Here is a 24619-nt window from a genome sequence, read left to right as displayed (position 1 = left end):
ACTCTAACACAAATAAACTCTGCTTAGCAATTAAAAATATGTCTGCTTGTAGACAAGTGCGGGCTGCATGACTGTATTTAAATAAAATGAACCATGCTTTCTATCACCAGGTTTGATACTGCTTTAGTATAATGTAATTGCAACAGTCCTCATGTCAGTGCAAGAAAACTTCTGAAAAAATATAAAAATATTAGCAATATTCTACAGTTCATTTTAGGAAAACCATCCTAGATCATACCTAGAGCACTAAGCACATGCTCCCTGACTTAAACTATACTGGTTCGCTGAAGCACAATCCCAATATGACCCTAAAAAATTATTTGTAAAATGAACCCAGAAGATGAAACAATGTAGATCCAGTTTAGCAGTGAAGCACATGTGACAAGGTAAGATCAAAAAGAGTAGTGGGATTTTCAGGCTTGCATACAAGCTAAGGGATTTCCGTTGATGAACAACATGCTGGCATGGCATTTGGAGCTGGCCAGACAGGTCTACCAAGAGGTTTGGACTCCTGTACTCCGATGACTAAAAGTCTTTGGAACAAGTGTGTAGATTTATTGTTTCAGTAAATCAGTATGAGAATGCAGTTGTGCCTCTCCATTTCCTGGCATTTCTGTGATGAAACAAGCTAACGTAAGATGAATCCCATCTTGAGAACCACACTCCATAATTCAGGTCTCACCTGGAAGTTACACTTGCCTCCAGAGGAGAAATTACGATTAGTTAGAGTTGAGAGAACAAAAAGAAACTTTGCTGTGAGGACAAACCAGTTGTGACCATCTAGATTTCTTGTCTTATCCTGGGTATCAGCAGAATGGGAGACACAAAGAAGTTTGGCTTCAGTTTTATTGGTGGGCTTGGAGACAGACAAAGGGAAGGAGTGGGAAGACTGGCCAAATACCAGACCTCAGCAGCAAAAGATATCGGAGACTGGGAGACCTGGAGCTATGGTTCTTCACAATAGACTGGAAGCCTCCTTGTTTTGCACATACAAATGCAGCATGTAAAGTTACAACTGACATTTCAAATCCAAGTGTCTGTTCTGTTTATGAATCCCCACCAATTTAACTGTTTATCCAGTAGGACTTAAAAAGTCGATCACAACACTACTTCCCTCTAAAATTGAGCACTTTCATGTGATTTCCATAAAATACTGTAACAAAATTATTTAAGGCATCACATACACATGTGCAAGACCCACGTTCAAGTATTCCAGTCAAAATAGGGATGCAGATCTGAATTCTGCTTTGGCCCAAAGCAACTGTGTGTTAACTATTCTGATTTCTGCCTTTCCCATTCTCCTCTTTCCTGTCTCCTCCAACATTTTATGAAAAATAGGTCTGCAACGTGTAACTTTCCCAATGGCAGGGATACATAGGCAGCACAGAGATATAGCAACATACATCCAAAATGAGTGCCCCACATAACAGACTATCACATACTCTGAGCACAGAGAAAGGATTGTCCTTGTTTCTGTTTCAAACAACTTTGAAAGGCTCCATGTTGCAGCAAAAGCCTTTGTGAACTTTCAAGGTCTTTTAATGTAAAAAATATGCAGGAAACCCTTATGGCAACAGGTCAAACAAAAGAACTACATCCACATCTACAATTATATGGCCATTAGTACAATTATTGATAATGACAGTAAGAATTTTAGCAAGGTCTAACACTTTTAAGTTTTCTACTGTTTCACACATTCACATCAAGCAAGGAAATACAATTACCCGAACTTTACAAAAAGTTGTATGAAACCAACAGGCAAGGAATATCTCAAAGGCTGTACTCCCATACAATCCAGGTTTTCTCAATAATATTTTTTTATAATCTTTTATCAAGTAAAGGACTGTAACTCCTTGTGATGAAAGTTTTCCATTGGTATTTTCTATTTTCTATATTCTCCTAGATGAGACATGCCTTTCATTATTTAGGAAACCCACTACATAGCCACTGAAATTCTGCACTCTCTAAAACATATGCCTGACACTCAAGTTAAAAAAAAAAAGGTTGCATTTAACTTACTTTAAAATCCTTAGCGGTCCACCTTGCAAAATGGGAAAGGAGGAGACAGTACTGTTGGACTTCTTTGGGTCTTTTTAGCTAAAACATCTCTGAAAAAGATATCTTTAAGCTTACCAATGAATCATCACAAATGCAATCAAAATCAGAGAAAATTAGAACAAATCAACAGAGTCAATGAGTAGCTGAAATTTCCTTGACCTATTCCTGAAAAACTGTTTTACTATTTCAGCACATTTATACTCCAATCACAAGAAGCTGAGCTCCCCAGACTTCCACTTAGTCCAACAGGCTCTGCAGAATGCCTACATTCCAGAAATTTAAACCAGGAGAAGTGGTTTAAATAGAGAAGTGAAAGCGGAGTGGCCTGGCTGGACACTCTTCCTTCTAAACGAAGAACAGTATCATCTGGGCGTTGTCTTAATCTAAAGAGGTTAATTGTGATATTTTACAGCATTTTAATTCTTGCAAATTCCTTACTGCAGATTAACTCACATCAGGAAACGTACTTCTGCCTGAATAATCTTTTATGTTTGGGGAATGCATACTACTCTGCAAATATAATTTGCCACTGCCCTAGGTGTGATTTTTGTGACTCCACTAAAGAAAACCTGACAGAAATTTTTTAGAACAACAAAGGTAACCAATCTCTTGCTCAATCTAATATTATAAACCTGTAAAGGAAGTGGTAGCTCCCAAGATATTTAGGACTTCAGGGGTCAAAGTAACAAATTTAAATGGCTCTCGGAAACAGGTGGATGTATTATACATAGAGACCATAGAGTATTATGTATTCCTAAATTCCACATCAAACCCTGGAATCTCCTAGAGTTCACTTCTTGCCTATGAACTGTTCTCCAAAAATCATAAGTTTCATCTGAAACCTCCAGCAGATGAAGTTATGAAACAACCTTCAAAAAGAATGGGTTAAAGCCCTAATTAGATTAATATGGAGTTTGACATATTTTTTGAGAAGATTCTATGATATGTTTGTCTGCAAGAGAGAGGACTAGAGCTGATGGCTCAAGGCACCCCTCTTGTACTCTTTCCTACGTTTCCAAGTTAACACTAACAAAATTTGCACATATAACTAACAAGAACCAGCAGTCATTGCATTGAGTTGTTTTCTCATTTTCATTATTACTTTTAACATTTCTGCAAAGGCCCTCAGGACCATTATCCCTATTTAGTAGAAAGGGAAACAGAAGTGATATAGCTTGACAGAAGCAATGAAGAATGTCATCGGCAAGGTTAGGAAATAAAGAGCAGATCTCCCGAATCCAGGTGTAACGAGCCATATTGCCCCATCTCAGTACAAACCAATGATGGTTGATCCATGCATTCAACTGTGTCTAAGAGAAATTGTCTGACAAAGAAGAAACACGTAAGGTAACACCGCATTAGACACCGAAGGCCAAAATCTCAAGGCTTTCAAGATCAGGCTCAAAACATGCATGACAAGGTTTCTGTGAGGAAGTGCTGATGACAGCTGAGGACCTGATTCAGTGGCCCATGCAACACAATGTTCCTAACTGGAGTGAGTCAAAGCGCTCATTCAAGAGGAAATGCTTCCTGAAAACCCTGTCTGCTGTCCAGCCAGTCCTTGAAAACTGTTGAGAAATAGGACTGAGCAAATGGCCCCATTCCTGCGCAGGACAGATCTCAGAACAGAAACCAAACACGGAGCAGGATACGCAGGTGAATGAATGCCAGATCCACAGGATACATTTTAACAACCAGCTTTATTAGTTTAACAGAGAGGGACTATGTGCCTCAGCTCTCAAAACTCTCATTTTATTTGGAGTTGGTGTCAGAAAAGGTCGTGTTGCAAAATATAAACAAATTGCTAACATGGAGCAGATTTCCTTGAATTGCCCAAGTTCCTCAAGCTGTTCTGGACCACAGGAATATCTTTTCCTACAGACACAAGCCTATCCGCTAACTCCTAAGTCACATTTATACCTGTGGGCTATACTCAATTCCCAAGTCTCATTTATACATCTGGCATATATTTATACACTGCTCCCAAAACAACAGCAACCAGCACAACTATATTTCTGGCTACCTGCTTTCCATCCTGTATCACACAGACACGCAGGGACTGTGTGCCTATTTTCTGCTAATTTCAGACTCAAAAATCATGGTAAAAGTCAGCTCCCACATCTGACAGACGCAATATGTCATCCCAGAAAGTTCAGACCCAGCGTATCGGATGAGATAGCTCCCAAAGTTATCTTAGTTATCTAACGTTAACATTTTGAGGCTCCATCAGTTGCACCCTGGCTCACTGGTCAGGCACCAAGCTTCCCGGTCAGGGGTCTCTGACCAGGCTAATTCTGCATGTGGCAATAACCACCTAATCAATCCATGTCTTTCTAAGTCCTAATGGAGCACCTGCACATCTAGACATGAATCTTCCTCCTGACATCCTCCACAAACATAAATTACAAGTTTAGTGCAGACACCAGACAAGTCTCAGTGACCCCTTGACAGGGCAAACAGAGGTCATGCAACAATCTGATTTTCAGCACCCACTATTTCCACCCTTCTGCTTTCTGAATTTTAAAGCCTGTAGTTGTAGTTAGTATCACTCTCCAGTCTCATAGGAGCGCAGCTTCAAAGCTGGTTCTTGAGCCAGCTTGTTTCCATTAGCCAGTACTGCAGCACAATAGAAGCAAATCTCTAGAATGAAATAGTTCTGAGGACATAAAGTCCATATTTTAAAGCAGGGGGGAGTAGCTATGGTCTATCTCTACTCTGGCCCAATGGACTTGGATACACTTTGGTAGTTGGAGTACATCATTCGGTTTAGTTTCATCTGGAATGAATCCACTTTGCATGCTCCAAGACCTGCAATGCCAAGTAAAGTGAGGTAGGATGATAAGGAGATTCACTTGAAAACCACTAAAATGCTAGTGGGGCTAAAATCATCTTACTCTTGACTAATACCTGGTCTGTCAATTGCCATGGCCATGCAAGGAGACTTGCATGTATGCAAGGAATAGCTGTCATATCCCAGTTACCTTTGCACCTCAGCAACCTCTTTAAAAAATTTCCCATTCAAGACTCAGAAAGGCTTTCTGGTTTGTAACAGAAAGGCCAATCAGGAAGACAATCAGATGTCATGAATGAAGCCTGTTGATATCAAAGAGGATCTAGGGTCAGGTCCATAATTAGTAATCCTTTTTAACTTTAGCTCTGTAAATTCAACCAGGGAATGTACAGAAATGTACAGGAATGTACAACCAAGGAAGCAATGGGTTGGCCACTGCCTGGTAGAGCTGAGCCACAGCTGCAGCTAGAAATGGCACAAGGTACTAAGATCACTGATGGACTCATTGGTCTCATTGATGACCCCATCATGACCCCCATTGATGACCCCCTCAGTAATGCATGCTTAAGGAATGAATCTATGAAACACAGTCTTCCTTGCTAAGATCCTTCTAGTTTAACTGCTGTCAGCATACCAGAGCTTTTCTGTCACTGGAGACAGGTATGCTGTCAGCATACAAGAGACCATATCACTGGATTTGGATCATAAGAGCTAATTTTTCCTGGTGGATTTATCTTTCACAAGTTTGTCTAATCCTTCTTTTAATGTATTTTATACTTCTAGACTTCACTTCTATATTAATGAGTTTCGCAGTTTGATTATATACCTCGTATTCATTTTTCTTCTAAGTTTATGCTTTAGCTACACTTTCTGGGCATAGTTCTTGCCTTATAAGAAACAGTACATAATCACATTCACTTTTCCAGCTCCATGCTACCTGTGACTATAGACTTATTCTGCTTGACCTTTTTTTTCCATATTGTAAGCTCAATCCTTGTTTGTGTCTTCTCCCAGTTTCTGTTCCACCCATCTTATATACAGGCTGATCACTTAATCTCCAATCCCTCAGTACTGTCAGAGCCTTCTGTAATTGTTTGCCACCACCTTCGTTGATAATTCTGCTTAATTTTCTATCACCACCAAGCTTTTTTGAGCCTTTCATCCAGTGCATTTCTGTTGAAAATTCACTGCTAACTGGATTTCTCAATTCAAGACAGCATGCCAGCTATTATCTGAGCCAGAAACACACACTGCACAGAAAGGAATGCTAAACAAAAGGCAATGCCAAACAAGTGACCTCATTCCACGCCTGCTGCCCTTGCCCTGGTCATATCTACAGCTTTCCTGGCACAGGCAAAGAAAACCTTTGGCTGTTCCCCTTGTGCTCACAACACTGAAGCCAAGAGCAGCCCAGCTCAAGCCAGAGTGGGTCTTCCAGCTGAGCATGCAAGAAAACATGAGAGATGAGATGGAGGCACTCTCCCAGATCCTCTGAATCCTCCATTTCCCACCAGCAGTGCCTGAGGGAGCAGCACTACTGAGAGGCTCCAGCTCTGCAGCAAAATGACAGCCAATATCATTCAAGGTAAAAGTTGACAAAGTGCTTTTGACCCACTAGCTGAAGAGGGAGATGGATCCCTGCTCAATATTGCTGTGTTGAGATACAGTCTGAAGACACACAGACCTTGCCCTGATGCACACTCTAGGTCTTGCCACATCTTCCCCACAGGTCAATCCTCCCTTTTTCCCGCAAAGACCATCTCTGCTGTGTGAAAACTCACACCAGCAATATAAGTCACACATTCTGGAGTATATTTCTCCTCTTAAGGCTGGAAAAGGGCTGGACTGGCCAAACTGGGCAAGGGTTCACTGTACACCACCATTCTCTAGTGAAGAAAGGGTAAATGCAATATAAAACAGGGACGCAGCAGAAGTGAAGCTCAGAAAGGCTGAACACCCTTGAAGTTCAAAACAACCACCTTTGAAATGACATTTTCCTCACACTAGACTTTACCAAAGTCCAGTATTCAGTCACTACAGGGACTGAGGGTCAGACTCCATTTGCTGCCTGTGGTTTGGTTAGTGAAATATTCCATATCTGTCCCTTTACACCTTGTCTTTCAGGGGGACTGAACAGGATCACTAATCACCAGATTAGTGAGAAAAGACAGGAGAGAAAGAAATTAACTTGAGGCAGATATGAAAAACAAACCCTTCAGTTTTCCATTAAAATATTGTGGTTGCTAACAGTGAGACTACGTTGGTGTGAGACAGAGAAAGAACCTTTCAAAAAAGTACACAAACATTTCTGTAACTAAATTATTCTTTGAATAATATCAAGAGCAATACTTGTGTCGCTTTTATTGCTTTTTGGAAAAGTAAAATCTTATCCACCAAGATCTTTGTAGACACCAGTAGAAACATCACATGCAAACTTTTGCTACTTCCCCTCTTGTGTTAGGATGGTTAAAGAGTTTAACCATTACACTTACTACAGTGCTGGCTTTGTCACAACTAATGTATCTACCAACAGGCTAAGGAAATCACAGACACATGCGTTAACATGAAAGAAAAAAATAACTGAGTGCCACAGAGGACCAGATACCCTGCTGGTATCAGGTCAAGGTCAGTGAAGTCTGTGAGCATCACAGGGGTAAGACATTCAAATCTCCAGGGATCAAGATTAAAGATGATATTAGCTTTAGAGGAAGCAAAGAATCTTGTTTCTTCTTGCAGGAGGTTTACTGCCTAAGATGCTGCCCTAGCAACTGATGCACAGTAAAAAAGCATCAGATAAGGCAGAATTAAATCCGAAATGATAAACAGGTAATGGAAAATATAGGAAAATAGGGAAATTAGAAATCATTATTTTCTTGCAAGCATTTAACTACACAAGGATCTCTGGAGGTACTAACTTCTGTTTCACAACTTTCTAGCTAATTATTTTTTCTCATTCTAAAAGCTTCATTTAATTAGCTCCCAAGTTGAGCTACTATGAAGAGTTTTTATTTTCATTCTCTTTTTACTATATGTAAAAAACACTGGCTTTAAAAATAGGTACTCATTAAAAATAATGAGTGATTTTGATATTGCTTAAATATATTCAAGCGATACAGAAAAAAGAAATTGTTGGGGTTTTGTCATTATTTAGTTGCTTAGTAACGCAACAGGAAAAGCCATGTATTTAAATATCAGAAACCTTAAAAGTTGATTTAGTCTTGAAGTCACTAGTGTTTAAAGAGAGACACAGGTCCTTAAATGACAGATAGGTGTTTACAACAGTTGCCACAAAACTCTTTTTATAGTTGTCTTCATTACAGCTTGGAGTTTTTCATTCCATAAACTACAGTAGAAAGAGGCATGTGCAATACAGTCAACACTGCAACAAAATGTGTAAATAGCATAAGTGTCAATTTATTGCTCTCATTTACATAGCTGTTTAGCCTACAATTAGGCTGTTCCGAGTTTTAAACAAGTACATATTGACCTAGACATTTACTTCTGTAACACATGCATCTGTTGACAAGATACGGTAATTACTGTGGATTAAAAATGAAGTCCATGAAATGGTATGTTGCATATTTGAACATTATGTAGTAGTTTCTTAAATTACTGATGTCTTTCATATAAGCCTTGCCTTGCAATATGAGTATTAAACCATAAATAGAAGATGGAACAAGCAGAAATTTCTATTTCATACCTCCTAACTAGATATTTCTATTTCATTATTATTTTAACCAGAAAAAGCCCAAGAGGTATTGGACATTTTGACCACCAAGAAATAGAGCTTTTTTTATTGAATTAAAGTGTATCTCATGGAAAGCAACAAGCCCAAATATAGGTTTAACCAAATACAGCTTCAACTTAAAATTTACCAGTGCCAGTGACATAAATGAATACAATGCCTTTGATTTTGGAGTTCAATTACACTGTTTTAATGCATCACAAATACATGTTTTAATTATTTCTCTGTAATGCTCAGCTTTGTTGCTGTTTTCTGATGAAAAGCATGACAGGACACCTCTATCAAAATATTTAGGTTATCATTTGATTCGATTCCACTTAAAGTGTAGTTTTGCAACCAGTCTACAATTGGCACTCATTTCTCAGGCATGAGTTGACCCACTTACACAATGCAGTAAATCCATGCCTTTTGGGATTTTTCTGGATGGCTTGTTTTGCTTCCACCACACAACTCATCTTGTCAATATAGTAAGCAAGGTTAAAGTCATCCTGTCAAATCTATTTATTTAAATTAGAATCAGAAAGACTATACTATTCCCTGTGGAACTTCACTGAAAAGTTCTTGAAACTTTGAGACGTATTTTAACATCACAAAGACTCTATAACTTTTGTAATCAACTAATTTCATAAGAAAGCAGTGATATGGAAGAAAATAAACAATAGTTACAGCAATTTCTTCTACAAACGTATAAAAAAGACTTCTGAAATCCTAGAAAAAATATAATAAACCACAATAATATGTATCACATTAATTTGCTAAAAAAAGAGAGAAAACATTTTTCTTCTAACCAATCCTATAGAATAAAGCCAGATGGAATAAGACCGTTTAAGAGGCAGACATGTAGGCGTCACATCTGCTTGCTTTGACTACCAGAGATCCACTTAACCTAAAATATTTCCCCCTACATCTCTGAGGACAGCTTCAGCTTCACATTTGTGAGGATTCCTTTGAGGTCACGTCCCCATCCTCACTAGGGGGCTGCTGAAAAAGAGACTTCCCCAAGCAGAAACTGTGCCAAGGTCATGTGCCATTCAAGTCCAAACAGACTTGTGCCTGACAGACAAGGACTTGCTGACGTGGTGTTTCTCTCACACATTAGTAGCTTATCAGAACTTCAGTATAGATTTGGGGTTACTGTTTCAATGGACTTGCCCAAATGCCTATCTGAATTTACACATATAATGCTATTATGGACAGTATGGGATATAATAGCTCAAACAACCCACTAACATCCATTATAAATCCCTATTTTTAATGTGAGCAGTTTTTCCAAATGCAGTTGCTTCTCTTGGGCAGGGGTTTGTTTTCCAGCTTCTCAATGGTAAAATGTTTCTGTTCTTTCTAGTGAAGAGTTATGCATCTTTCCACCTGCGTTACAATAGAAGTAGTCTTACAACGTCACTGATAGATTCTAATGCTTTTCCTACTCTGTACCAGGAAGCTGATCTGGAGCGGGTGAAGAATGTCACCATATTAGGAACATCTGTTCTATGACCTCCATGGAATACGACCTAATGTGACTGAGTTTTCTACTGCTGCAAACTGAAAGTCCACATGCTCAGTACAACTTTTCCAGGAGATAAAGTCAACTAAATTATTCAATTCCAACTGTACTGACAGATTCATATGCAATAATTATAATGAGCATTGGACATTCCAAAAAGTATCCTTCAGCTTGGCATTTTAGGGTCTAAAAATACTGTTTCTTCCCACACACTGGGAGCTATTGTCATGTATATCACAAGGATTAAGAAAGGAAGACCCATAAAGAAAGGAAGAAGTGGGCAAAGCAGCATGCCATTAAATAATTTAAGACTTTTTACTGAAAGTGTAGATAAAGAATTTATATATATAGGGGCTAATTTAATAGTCTTTTTCTAACTTTGCATAAAACTTTGATGACAATTAAAGAAAGCTTTTTTCTTTTTAAGTGGAATATACACTGAGGTTTGAAATGCATTCTCAAAGGTTACCAGTTGCTCACTTAGCACAAGTTCTATCTAAAATACTACTTACATTTCTTTAGACTCATCATTTCTTAAGTATGTGTTCAGACATTTTACAAATTTCTGAAAGTTGTACAGTATATGAAAGCTATATAAAAAAACACAAAAAATAGTCATTGAAAATTAATGTTATTCTTTTGTAAAGTAATTTCTAAAGTGTTTATTAGGATTCTACATTTAAAGGCAGAATTATTTCTGCTTACTCAAAATGAGAAATCAAAAACTTCGACACAGAAATATTAGAAAGCCAAAGGACCTGGAGCTTCTCAGAGTTTCAATTTGCATGTATCTATACAAATTAAGATTTCTAATAAATCCAGAAAAGGGACAAGGTTGGACATGACTCTGTGCATGTATGTTCACTGCACAGGAGCACAGCAGGAACTCCACCTTCTCACAGAGATACACTTGTATTAGGAAAAGGAATGACAAATTAACTCTCCTAGTTTCCAGCCAGAAAAAAATGTGTTGAACGCAACTGGTAGATGCTCAATCACGAGTTACATACAGCATATTTGAAATGCAGTTGTGTGGAATTAAGCCTGCAGCATACCAAATAATGAATAGCTTTTGCAGTTGTAGTTCATGTTAAACTGTCAGAGGAACCAACAGGCGCAGAAGGCTATCAGTACCATGGCGAATCAAGCCTTCCACGCCTCCTATTGGCCCTTCATACACTGGTCAGCAAGTGCTATTTTGTCTGTGTTAGTAGACACCATTGTCATATATGATTAGAAGCATATTTTCCAAATGAAACGACCACCAAAAAATCATGCTTAGGAATATAAGACAGTCAGATAAAGCTTGAATCACTTCAGAAGCAGTGAAAAATCCCAACATTGCCAAGAACAGTATAAGCTCTTTTTGTGTGTGATTTAACATGCTTACCCAGTCTTTTCATTGATGTGCCACAGTTGGTTTTGTGAAATGTAGACATTGATGATGTTGTCAATTTTTCTTGTTCCATTTCATGCTCTTCTTCTCCTTCACTTGAATTCAGTAAAGGGAAAAAAGCCCTTAGAGACGAGTATCTGCAGGCTGTATGCTGTGAATCCTACAAATGGAGCTCCAGGCCTTGTTGTTAACATCTTCTCCCGCCAATTTTCTCTACAATCTGTTTTGGCAATTTAAGAGACCATTTTATATTTGAGCAAGTAAACAGGTTGAACAACTGTGTCAATAGCTTCTAAATACAGAGCCATGGATCGATGTCTGTTAGGGACAGTTTCTAATTTCAGATATGTAGATGTGCACAAGTACAGAAGAAAAGTTGTTAGTTTCCTCCATCAGTTGCTACATGAAGACATATTAATATCATATCTGAGGTAGTATCCAATTCCTTATGATTTTTTCTTTCTCCAGAAAACAGGTGTTTAGTTGATTCAAATTATGAGGGAAATCCTGTTCTCCGCTGCTTCCCCTGGAGTTGTATAAATTTAACTGGAGGTAAAATGTGACCCTTGATACTTAAAAAAAAAATAGAATAAAAAATAAAAAAAGAAAAACATGCTTCATGTTTCATTAAAGACAATGAATACATAGTCCTTCAAATTCAAATAGCCCTTCATTCAAATTCACATACAATGTTTTTGAGAATGTTACAAGATTTTCATGTGCTCTTGCTCTCTCTCTGCATCCAATACAGGCTCCTGGTAAATTGGGGAGAGATAAACACACACACACGGAGCCCCCCAGGGTGATTCAGTGACCTTCTCTTTACCAACTCTACTGCCCTTTCTAAATATTTCACCAAAATAGGATACCTTGGAAATATGGTTTGTAAACCAATTTAATCTGTTTTCTTATTTTCCTTTACTTACCTTAAGCTATAGCTGTCATTTCATACACAATCCAAACCTCCTGGGAAACAAGTCACACACATATAAATGAACTGCATAACCCCATTTTGCTAGCCCTCAAAGGGAAGAAGGGCACAGATGTGCACCACTTCTTGCTCCCACACGACATAAGTTCATAACAGCATGAATGTGGGAGTGAGAAATGCTTACATGGGCTCCCACTGTAATGAGGGCAACCACTGTGAAAGCTTCCATGCACCCTTCCAGCCATACAACCAAGCCAGCAACCTCTACCACCGAAGCACTGGCCTTTGTCTTAATGAAAGCTTCGCACTCCATCAATTTGTATGGACACCTGTTTTGCTTTATACTTAGCAGACATTTACCAGGAACAGATTTAAGAAAGAGCAACTTATTTCACACAGGATAAAACATGCTTCAAGCCATATATCTGGACATAAAAGTGCAGTGGCAGTAAGCTGCAGCTCATTGCTGCAAACTGTTGAAAGTGTTCCATTTCCCCAAAGGAAATATTATTAGATTGAGTTCCCAGTTCTTCATTTAGCCACGTGTTATGATATTTATTGATAGATAAATAAATACACTTTTGCCAACTTCTTTAATTATTCTGTTCCTTTTGCCACCTGAACTTTTTCCTTGCAAAATCAGCTTACAGTTAGCTTATTAGCTAAATCACCTATAAAATTATGTGGGTTTTTTTTCATTTTGTCAATTTATGCATTCATACAGAAAATCCTCTCAAAGTTCAAAGTAGACAGAAAACACTACAAGGTCCTTTAATAAAATTAGCACAGTTCTCTGTGTGAACAGTATAGATTTTGTGTGTATTAAGTACATATTCAGTGTCAAGAAACAGTGACATCTGTAGCAGAAGTGATGGAAATTTTATATTTTATTTTATATTTGGAATAATTGAAAAAATACTAATAAACTTTTATAATACTTACCAACATATATTCTTTTCATAATACTTATAAATATTTTCACACATATTAATCTGTAAAAAATACCTAAATTTCAAAATGCCTGCTTGGCCACGCAAAAGGTGCTAAAAATCCTGCAAACTCATCAGCAAAAAAAGCTGCCTAGTTTATGCAGCCTTCCCTACATCAATCTAAACTAGCATGCTAGTATGTGTGGTTTACACCTTTCAAGCTAACTCAATGGTAAGAAGCTGTAACACTTGTAGTTTGGGGCAGCTGAACCTGCATATCCTGGAGAGGCTTTATGATTCTTCCTAACAAGCATGTTGTACATCTGCGGAATTAGGCTTTTAGGCGCAGGGATAAATTTCATTCTTTTCTAAGAAAGTACACTCTGGTCCTGATGCATCCATCGAGCCACAAAATAAATTCCACAAATTTGGTCTGGTGTTCAGGACTGCTGGTGGCAAAAGAGCAACTGAAATCCAACGCATTCTCCTCCCATTCCCCTTGCTATCTTTTTTCCTCCCAATGTTTATATTGATATTGATAGCATTCTTCAAAAAGTTGGAGCACTGCATTAATATTCATGTATGATGCAAAACTTATCTTAGGACAAAAAGACAATATTTTACAAAGATTTCTACTAAATAACATTGATAATATTATTTCTACTTCATGTTGTTATTTATTTTCATCAAGAATAGCTAAACACTTAACTGTGCTCACTTACCCCTTCAATGAAGTTGTTACAATTTTGTTTCAAATAGGGCTCTTCGAGAAGTTTCTAATACTTCAAGGTGAAATCAAAACAAAACTGAAAATTAAATATATGTATTAGTATTCTTCCATTTCGCTATATATGAAGAGTAAAATTATTTTAGAATTATAAAAGTGCTTACCTTGCAGTGTCTTGAAACCTTAAATAGATCCTTAGTCCATGACATACGCTGTTTATCTGATAACATAGAAACTACTCTATGTGGAATGCACTTGTATAATACAGGAACTTCCTAATTAGATTCAAGTTGCAGCCTATGTAGAATAATCTTTCTAGGATATAATGCTATAAATCAAATTATTATTTTTGTGTAAGCATAAATGAAATGCAATTTCTTTTATCATGCACATTTTAAAATTCCATTTTAACCTTCAAGATCAATTATTTCTAATAGAGTCCATGACTTGGAATCTCTATCAGCTACATACATCAAGAAAAGAAAACAACTCTGTATTGTTAAGACTGAATGGAACAACTCTGTATTGTTAAGACTGGATGGAACAAATCTATATTGTTAAGACTGGGTGGTTAGGAATGAAGGGACAGGAGCGGTACATCCAACCACCAAGAAAAAATACTGGGGGTGGGGAGGAACAAACGAAAAACAAACACTTTTCACATTTAAAAATCTACTTCTGGGTCTGAAAGGGCAGGTAAATATCTTTGGTGCAGGAGCCAGACAGTATCATAAATTGTGCAACAAGGTCTTCTGCTAGAAGAGAAATCCCCGTGTCCCCATCAAAAATAGAGGGGGAAGAAAATTCTTTCCCATTTCACAAACCTACTTGCTTGTTTTTATTTTCGCCCTTTCCCACAAAAGAAAACCCAATGCGCTTTGAACAAAAGTGAGAGAAAATGTATGCAAGTGACCTGTGTCATACTATTCTATATTCTGATGTTGAGGGTACTGGGCTTGGGAGATCTAATTAAATTTCTTGGCCATGCTAATATCCAAAACTGAGTATCATAGGCCTGCTGTAGCGTACTCCTCTCAAGCTCTCCTCAGAAAGCAGACCCATGCAGGGGATTAAGTATTTGTCAGAGCATTGCTCGTTTCATCTCCTTGATGCGTTCCAGAACTACCCCACGCAAAAGAATCACTCTTGCTTGAAGAAGCTATGTAGGTCATGAGAGGACCTAATTTAAGTTCTTGGTCTGAATAAAAAATACAGCTGATTAAAACCAGGGACTCACTGAAGTTTCCCAGATCCCAAATGGAAGTCTTAATGGCCATGCTTTTTGCCACTCTGAAGAATACATCTTTCTCTCACAAACCAGAAATTTCAGTTAGCCCCATCATTAACATAAGATAAGTGCTCTTGTTCTCATCTTATCTATACACAGGAGCATTTGCGCAGCTCTTAAATTAACTGTCCTCCCCATTGGCCAAGGCACCAGGAAATGAGCCCCAATTTTTCACCTCAAAGACCAGGTCTGGACATCAAAATCTTAACTAATGATGCTTCAGCAAGAATGGTACATCTCCACTGCTGTTATAAAGAAGTATTTTTCAATTATTCTCTTTTACAATAACACCCCAACCTGAAAAAAGTTTTTTCTTCCAAGTAAATAAACTCCATCATTTTCTTCTGATCATACTTACATTGGGTGGATTCAGTTCCATGCTGTTATTTTATTACTACAAGGAATGATAACAAAATGTTCCCAAAATAATCTATGGAGACAATTTCTTGCAGCCAAAGAATAATCAGGATGGGAGCCAGGACAAGCTATTAGTATTGGTTCTGTATCACTGCTAGCTCACACTAGTTCCTACCTATTTCACACATATCATAACTTGCACTACGTATCAGCCAATATTCCATCATGCAGTGAATTAAACATGCTACAGGGGAATATGATATAAATAAATAACATTTCTAGTAAAAACGTAAGTCAGGAAAAGGCTCATTTTAAAAATCCCGCTCTTGAAAGCATTCTGCATTCATGCTTTAAGATAATGAAGTGCATGGTTAAGTTTTCTTATTTGACGTTCTTTTTTCATCTTGCAGAACGTGTATTTTCTTTTAAAACTGAGTATCAAAATTCTGTCTGCTTCTGGAAATCTCCATCTTGCCAGTTACGCTAATTTTGATGGTTCCTGCTGAAAAAATATAAAACTTTATAGCTTATATAAATTATACAGTTTACATGTAAATAAAAAGTTACAAAAGTATTCTTGCTAGCAAATCTATTAAAAAAAAAGTGTAAAATCATTTTAGTATAGAAAATACTTTGAGCATACTTGGTGAAAGCTGGAGAGGTGAACACACATTGCCAATGTGCTGTACAAGTCCATGGCATAAGGTTACACACACTTCAAAATCTGACATACACAAATCGGTCACCAAAATCAGATTCTTCACTCTCACAGACTTCATCAGAAACACCAACAAACACGCCTTTTCTTAGACACACTATTTCTCCATCTACAATCACTTCAGGTGGCAGTCACATACATTACTGATTTGTTCCTGAGTCCTTTTCAGTCTTTGTAACTCAGGCGTATCAGTCACAATACTGAACCCTCTTCCTTTGCTTTCTTCAAAGTCCCTTTTGTATTTTACCTATAGAACAGAAAATACAGAAGAACAGGGTTGTTTTCATTTTCCACAATGTGCCTCTAGCAATTCTTTTTTACTGTAAATAAAGCACTTGTGAAAGGCTTTCAGCCCTTAAAGGAGAACCCTGCCTCCATCCACAGAGATAGGCAGTAACTGGACAAAATTCTCAAGTACCCACGCAGCTGCCTCCTCCAGGGTGCCATGGGCTCACCTCCACACTGACTGCAACTGTGGGAAGATCACCCTCCATGGTCATTTCATTCTGAGAGCAGCAACCACAGAACTACAGATGTCAATGCAGCATCAAGCAAACGCTTATTTTCACACAAAAAAATAACTATAACTAAACCTGGAGGTTTTCTAACGCAGTTTTGTATTTCAGCCTCTCTTCATGATGAGCCTACCAGTCTCTTCCCCCGCTGAAACATAAGTTACACATTTTAAAAACACTGCATTAAAAGAGTATTTAGAATATTGCAAAGTCAAACATTCATAAGTTAGGGAATGGCTGCCTGTACAAGCTTAAATTTATTCATCTTGCACATACGCATTAGGATATTGTCTTTAATCAGGTACTCATCTATCACCCTTTGGCAAGGCCTCCTGCTTTATTCTGTACACAGCAGAGATGGTTCCATAAGTGGTTGTATCCTTCTTCAGACCAGACTATTCAAATCCTACCATCAAGGTAGGGACATTAGTTTCCTCAGGAACTTTTTATAGCTCTGATCACAGTCATTAATCAATCTTCATAATGCACCCTGGAAAGTAGGAATGGCATTATCCGCATTTCTAGAACAACCTGCTAACAGAGGTGAAAATGCTTGATTTCCAAAAACATACACGCATCTCAGGGTGTTTGCTCTCAGATTCCTAATACTTGAATATGTTCAAATTATGGACTTAGGTTATTTGTATAAATACCCAGTACATCTGCAAATTAGTCTTGGGGATCTCAATTTCAGCATAAAGAAACAAGATGAAATCTGCAAAATCTTCTGTCACTGTTGAGCCACAGACAAAATTCTGCAGCAAAGACAATGTTGGGACCCACAACCATGCATGGATTCAGCTACCTTATCCATAACAACTTCCTTTTACTTCCTATGTCCCCTGCTTTATTTACAACACACATCCAGATTTTGCAACACATGGGAGAGCAGTAGCACAAAAGCAGTAGTCTCCTTTAAACAACTGATAACAAGAAAACATCCAGTTTATGCACCAAACTTGTAGTTCAAGGTTGGCTTAGGCTTATTTCACCAGCAAATACTTAACGTTATGATGGTGATTAACAGGAAAAAGTACCCCTGGATCACAAAAGTAAAGTTTCACAAAGCTATAGAATACAGTTTGTCCTGTCCATCCTAATCTTCAATGTGTATGTTCATAAACTTTGCTTTTTCTTTAAATGCAGCTTTAGTGTATATAGATATATTGTGTATAGTTCACACATAGGCCCATCATACAAATCCTTGAGACACTGCAGTACATCACTGCAGAAACAAACTGCCATTTTCCCTATGTTCCACCTTTAGAGCTAGCCAAAATTCATACACAAATGACCGTAGATTTCACGCAAGTATATTCTTTTCATGCGACCCTGAGACTAAGGAAACAGCACTTCCACTCAGGCTTTTGAGGAAAGCATGGGCTGGTGACCCATGCCTTTCTGTTCATCTCCGCCAGGTTCAACCCTTCTGCACCTTTCCTTCCATTTGACCACCATTATCAGGTATCACTTTGTCTTTCTCTGAGCTTCTAAACTAATCGAGTCAAATCTCCGTGGCTTCTTGCTAGATCCCTTTACCTTCAAATACCTTTTTCAAATATGGTTTTTCCATTGCCTATCATCTCCCTTTACTTCTACCAAATGGCTCTATATCTTCCCACTGACTTTCAGAGGCTTTCTTGAACATACTGAGTGGACTTAATGTTCCAAGACTGCCTGATGCTAAGCAAGAGGTCTTATGAGTAGATATGAACTTTCTTTATTTGAAGCCATACAAAACCTTGCCAAATTTGGACAGGCTTCCATGGCCAAGGACACATGCCTAACACAAAAGACTCTTCCATCTCAGCAAGCTTCAACTCCTCAGCCCTAAATAAGTGAATAAAAGTTTATTCTAGTCTCAGCCTTGGAAACAGCTGTGTATTTGGCATAAAAATTCCAAATTTGGCCTGATGCAGACAGCTGACATGGAAATGTTCAGCCTTACTGCTTAAAGTTTACCAGAATTATGAGCAAGGGAACACATCTCTTATAATGAAAAATGGGCTCAGCCCAGCCTCTGAGAGAGATTACCTATTGTTAGCAAGATCATTTCCTGTTATTAGTTCCAAATGTACCTGCTGTTAACTTCAAATGACCTTTATTCATCTTACAAAGGAACTGAAGAAAAGAAAGGGAAACTACTTTTAACTTCACATTATTTTAACCCTTCAGTCAGATAAAAAGGGCTCCTACTCTCTATTAATAAATCACTTTACAGGAGTAAGGTTAACTACATCCCTCAGAGCAACTACTCTGAAATCATTAAAAAGTATTTTAAATACTAGCAGAGTTAATATGTGGATTATTGGATTTTGCTATCCAATATCAAAAAGTAGTTTTAAGTTATAAAAATCACAAAGAAATGTAATGTTTCATGAAGACCACAGTTCAGTGAAATGTGGCTCACTAAACCCACTAGTTATTATAAGTTAAAAAAAAAAACAAAAACCCAAAACAAAAAAACCTCAGATTCCAGAAAATATCTAGTAATAAAGATGTCATCAGTCACTCAGAATTTGGGTCCAAAAAAGTCCTATTTGGTATCAAGAAGGCATATGAACGAAGAGGGGAGAAAACAACTGCTGACTGACCTCCAGTTTTATATAATTTAAAAATTCAAGTTTTTCTTATCCAGAAAAAACTTGAGCTACTACAAAATGAGAGATTAAAATGCAATTTAATTGCTTTAAACTAATTTACAGTAGAAAAGACTATTCTGTATAGGAGCTGTAAATATCACTATAACAAACGACTTAACTGCTTACCAGAGATGGAGCTAACTTTCCTCACAGCAGCCTCACTGCTATGCTTTGCATTTGTAGCTAGAATGGTGTTTTTAACATACTCATGTTTTGCATATGGCTGAGCAGTGCCGGCATAGCATCTAGGCTGTCTCCCCAACCTCACCCAAAGAACAAAAGGCTGCGGGTGGGTGAGAGGTTGGGAAGTAACACAGCCAGGATAGCTGACCCAAACTGTGATATTCCACATCATAAAATATCGTACTCAGCATCAACAGGTTAAGGGGGAGGAGGGCATTCGTTATCAAGGTATTTGGTTCCTGAAGCAACTGCTCTGTGTACTGAGGCCCTACTTCCCAGGAAGTGGCTGGACATCGCCTGCTGATGGGATGTAGAGAATAAATCGTTTTTTCTGCTTTGCTCCTGTGCACAGCTTTTGCTTTTTTTCCCATTAAGCTTGACCCACAAGGGTTTTTTTTATCATATTTTCTCCCTCTGTCCTGGTAAGGAGGGAGAGAGAGAGAGCGCAGCGTGGTGGGCACATGGCAGCCAGCCAAGGTCAACCCACAACAAACTGGAACCCTAGAAATTTAGTTTTGAAATGGAAACGTCTATAACCCCTAATGACTGAATCATAAATGCGGTCATATCCTACAATGATGCTTTTTAGCTACTCATCACCAAAATCCCAGCCAGTGGTTCATAATGCATCCCTCTTGGCTCCAAAATTCAGTGCAGCTCACAAATGCAGAGCACCATCAGTGGTGGCTGCCCTGAAAAATTGATCCTTGGGGAAACAATGTGTGGCATAAACATTAGAAATAAACCAGTAATAAATCACCATAAATGAAAAAGTTTTAAGTGAAAAAACTTCATGAGAAGTAATTCTGCACAGACCCACAGTGAAAGGACTAAGTGATCCAACAGACCTTTAACAAACTTCTCAGAGTCATGACATCAGCAAGATATCTTTGACAGGCCCAAAGACAGGATTGTGAAAATCTATTCACGAGGTCAGCATGAAGCAGCCAAGGACGAAGGATCCATCTTACTCTGTACATAACATATGTCTGTCTTATGCTGGAGAAAACAGAAAATGCTGCTCTTATTTTGTCTGTTTTTGCAGGTATACCTGCTAATTGGCAACAAAGCCACCTATAAGCAAAACTAGATTAATTTTTCCTGGGAAATATAAATGGTGCCTAAAAGACTGATTATTCATTTGGTTTTTTTGGTACCTATCCCTAGTGCAGACTCATTTACAATAACACAAGCACATACCAGTTGAAAAAACATAGGAGTCGAAAAACACCAAACAAAAAAAGGCAGAGCAAGAATTCAACATGGCAGATCCTCATGCTCTTGTCATCACTGCAGAGCTGTGAATAATGACAGTCTCAGAAACACTCGTCATTCCATCTCTACCTCAAAAAGTTACTCAGCCACTACGAAGCAAATATTAAATCCCCACAAGCTAAGACAATGTCAAAGCTGGTTTCCTGTACAGTCTCTTCTTCACTTCCCTGTACAGGCCAGGTAGCTGTGCCAATAACCTGTTTCCAAAATATCCCCTTTTCCTTACTCTCACACACTGCATAACCCCACAGACTATGGCATCATCATACCTAATGTTCAGCAAGGAAGGATTAAGCAGAGTAGAATGAGAGGATGGGGTGCATCACACCACATTTGCCCTAAAAGGAATGTTCATAGACCTAGACTCTATTGCACCCTGAATATTTATGAATTTGTTTCAGTATGTTGTGTTTGAGGTTTGCCCAGAGCCATCTGCTCCTTCTGTGCCCAGCACACACAACTACTTCCCAAAGGTCACCATCTGCTAATACACTGGTTTTCACAGACTGGCAAGAAATCCTCTCCCCCAGTACAGGTCCTAGAGGCACATCTTGGTTAAAAGATACCTTTGTTTGGATCTGCTTCTTCCTATGTCTGTTGATTTTCCTTTGACTTATCTTTCTTCTTACACTAATGGCAAGACAAATTAAAAATCTACACTGTAAACCAAGGTTTTATGAACATGACTAAAAAAATGTTTACAGGTAAATTAAATGTAAAGAACAATTCCAGACTAAACTCAGTAAGACTTCCTTTTAGTTGACTAAGCCCTCTTATGAAGGATCCTTAACAGTATCCTATCTGACAAAGCTAAGTTTCAGTCTTCATGGCACAGTCTGTCTTCTAACACTGATCATAGCTCTAAATCCCATTTATCTCTTGCTCATGTTAAAGGTACATTTAAATACCATCTAAGACCCAACAACCATTACCAATCTGCTCAAGCTCAGCTTCTCCTAATGGCAGTAAAACATGGTCCTCTCACTGTCAATCAGAACAACAAACCTGAACAGCCATCAGGAATGCAGGAACTCAGAATGTACCAGAGGGCAGACTAAACTGTCCTCAAGATTTTTATATGAACTGTAAGCTATAGGTTGGGCATTCCTTATGGATGTCAAGGAGCTATGGATTCCTAAAAAAGGACTGATGAGCAAGTTTTGCTTAAACAAGGAACTGCAAGGTTAAAGATTTCATCCCCTCAGTTTTACTGTTCTTAGTCAGCTAAAGAGATCTGTGCTAACAGGGAAAAAAAAAAAAAAAGGCGTAGAGTGTAAAATAAAACTAAAAATCTCCTGAGACTGCATTTTGCAATTTTTTTCAGTATTTAGAATGCACACAGTCATATTTTAGAAATGTTTAATATAGTAAAAATGCTATTTTCACAATTCATGGGTCTGAAGCATTCATCATAATAGTTGAAACTTTCTGAGAGAAGAAAGTTTCTTATTCAAAGGTGTTTTAAATCTGACAAGGCCAGCACTCCAACACTATGAAAAACTTCGCAACTATACAGAGTAAAACCATTCAAGTGCCATCACTAACATTAAATATATTGTCTTTCTATACACATCATTCAAACATTGGGCAAGTCTGTCTGTGCTACCCTGTAGAGTAAACCTGAGCAAGTCTCCAACCATCTGCAAATTTCTGCACTGTAATTCCCTAAGGACCTTTGCAGTTTTGCCAGAGAACTACTTCTAAAAAATAAAAATCTTGGAATCCATGTCAGAACAGTTAAAATCTTGGATGAGTGCAAATTAAAATATATAAATAGTAACTCTGGTGATAATGTCTCTATAATGTGGTCTCTTTATACTAAGGATGATGACAACAGCTCACAGAAAAAGCACGGGCAAGAGCGTTCCAGACGCTGGGATATGGAAACTGGAGGCAGCAAGAGATCAACAATTTCAGAATGAGAAGAAGATTAAGTCTTCCATCTGAATGTATCACAACAGCATGTGAACCGTAGCTGGGATCCTAGCAAAATGAGGACTGAAGAGAGGGCAATCTGAGACTGTTTCAACAGGTTTACATCCAAACAAGTCACCTGGGCTCCACTCCATTAGAAGTTAATTCCAATGAAACTACTCAGGTGTTTCTGTCTAAGAAATTATTTTTATGCCACGAAGTATGCTGTTCAAGTGCCTTGCACCCTCTTTTGCTGTTGGGCAAAGTGGAAGTCAGTCATACCTTTTTCTATTAAAATATAGAACTAATGTTCTCCAAAGTCTACACACAGGCTACATAAAGAACAGTTTTTCCCCACTTCCACCAGCAATTATCATCCATTCCATTTCTGAAACAAACTTTACATTAACATTTTAACAGCAGTAAATGAATTCCGTGCAGAATTGCAGCTAAGGAGAGATGAGGTTGAAACCTTCATGTCAGAGAAATACTGTAAGACCATCTGTCCACTCCTTATTATCAGTTGGTATATTCTGTGTTTGAACTAGTTTATGCCTAAGGAACAGAAGTCTGAAGAGGTGAAGGGTTTCTACAGAGGTAGATCTGCCTTTGCTATATCTCATGTCCAGGCACAGAATTAAAGATTGATATATATAATCTAAATGCAACCTGACAAATTACCACAAATTTTAACAATACCCTCAAAAATGAAACCAGTGACAGCAAACTCCTCCAAACAGAAAGACAATTATCAGACACAAAGGGGTTAAGGGGGAAAAAAACCCACAACATTTAAAAGCCTCATGTATAGATCTGCTAAATCCTAGATCACAGTTTTTAACTCCAGGGTCTGAGCTAAATACATAGTCACTGCCTTGCTGTTCTCTCCATTGGAAAGGAGAATGGTCAGGCAACCACCAGGAAAATGATATACTCATGACTGTGTGCTCTGAAGGAAGTATGCAGTAAATCACAATCACATGTGGTTGCTCTGCCTACTCTCCAAGGTGGACAGTAAACGTGTAAGTGCTGGTTGGCTGGGGCATCAAGACTGAGCTAGTAAGTCCTGCTGAGAGGCAGGATATGTTAGTTTGGGCTCAGCGCCATGCAAACCATGGTCATGCTCATAGTTGGCTCAAAGCACTAGCAGAGCTCAGAGGCATCTGCCCACTGGGTACCAGAAAGATATAACCCAAAAATGCACATCGATAGAAAAGACAGGCAACCACAACAGCAATTCTGAGCAGGGGGAAAGAAACCCCAAACATTCCGCTCCCTGCAAAAACTCACCAAATAACCCACCCCCACCCCCTAAACCTACCTAATAAATCTTCCAAATAACACAAGGGCCATACTGGTCCAAAGAGCGCAGAAAATCCACACAAAGAATCAAGCCAAAAACTGACCTGAAAAATACATCATGGGGTGTAAAGAAGATTGAACCCAGAAGGGATGTAAAGAAGACTGACCTCAGAAAACTGTAATACAGACCAACTGTAATACAGTGCAAGTTGTAGTCATATATTACAAAAGGTAACCAAAACAAACACCAACAGGCAGCAGAAGCCAGCACATAATATGTGCAGGGGAGGAAAAAAAAAAAAAAAAAAAAGGAAAAATGGAAACTGTGAAAACTGCCAAAAAAT

General features: G+C 38.2%; 1 protein-coding gene across 11 annotated transcripts in view; it reads right to left on the bottom strand.

Annotated features, from left to right (window-relative positions):
* NEBL (nebulette) overlaps window positions 1–24619 on the bottom strand; it is a 248903-nt gene that overhangs the window by 121852 nt on the left and 102432 nt on the right. For 6 of the 11 annotated variants that reach the window (XM_030495792.1, XM_030495808.1, XM_030495815.1 and 3 more), the window contains exons 4-5: window positions 14077–16691; window positions 11489–12066 (exon numbers count right to left, since the gene is read on the bottom strand). Coding sequence is in view for 1 of the 11 variants with exons in the window: in XM_030495880.1 (XP_030351740.1) it covers window positions 16584–16691 (108 nt within the window). In the remaining 10 variants the exon portion in view is untranslated. Of the gene's footprint in view, window positions 1–11488; window positions 12067–14076; window positions 16692–24619 lie in introns of those variants that run through there. The other 5 variants (XM_030495798.1, XM_030495867.1, XM_030495849.1 and 2 more) reach the window with 5 other exon arrangements.

This window comes from Strigops habroptila, chromosome 1 (genome assembly GCF_004027225.2).
Source record: "Strigops habroptila isolate Jane chromosome 1, bStrHab1.2.pri, whole genome shotgun sequence".
NCBI lineage: Eukaryota > Metazoa > Chordata > Aves > Psittaciformes > Psittacidae > Strigops > Strigops habroptila.
The sequence above is the reverse complement of the archived record's forward strand: the minus strand, read 5'-3'. Positions and strand labels throughout refer to the sequence as shown.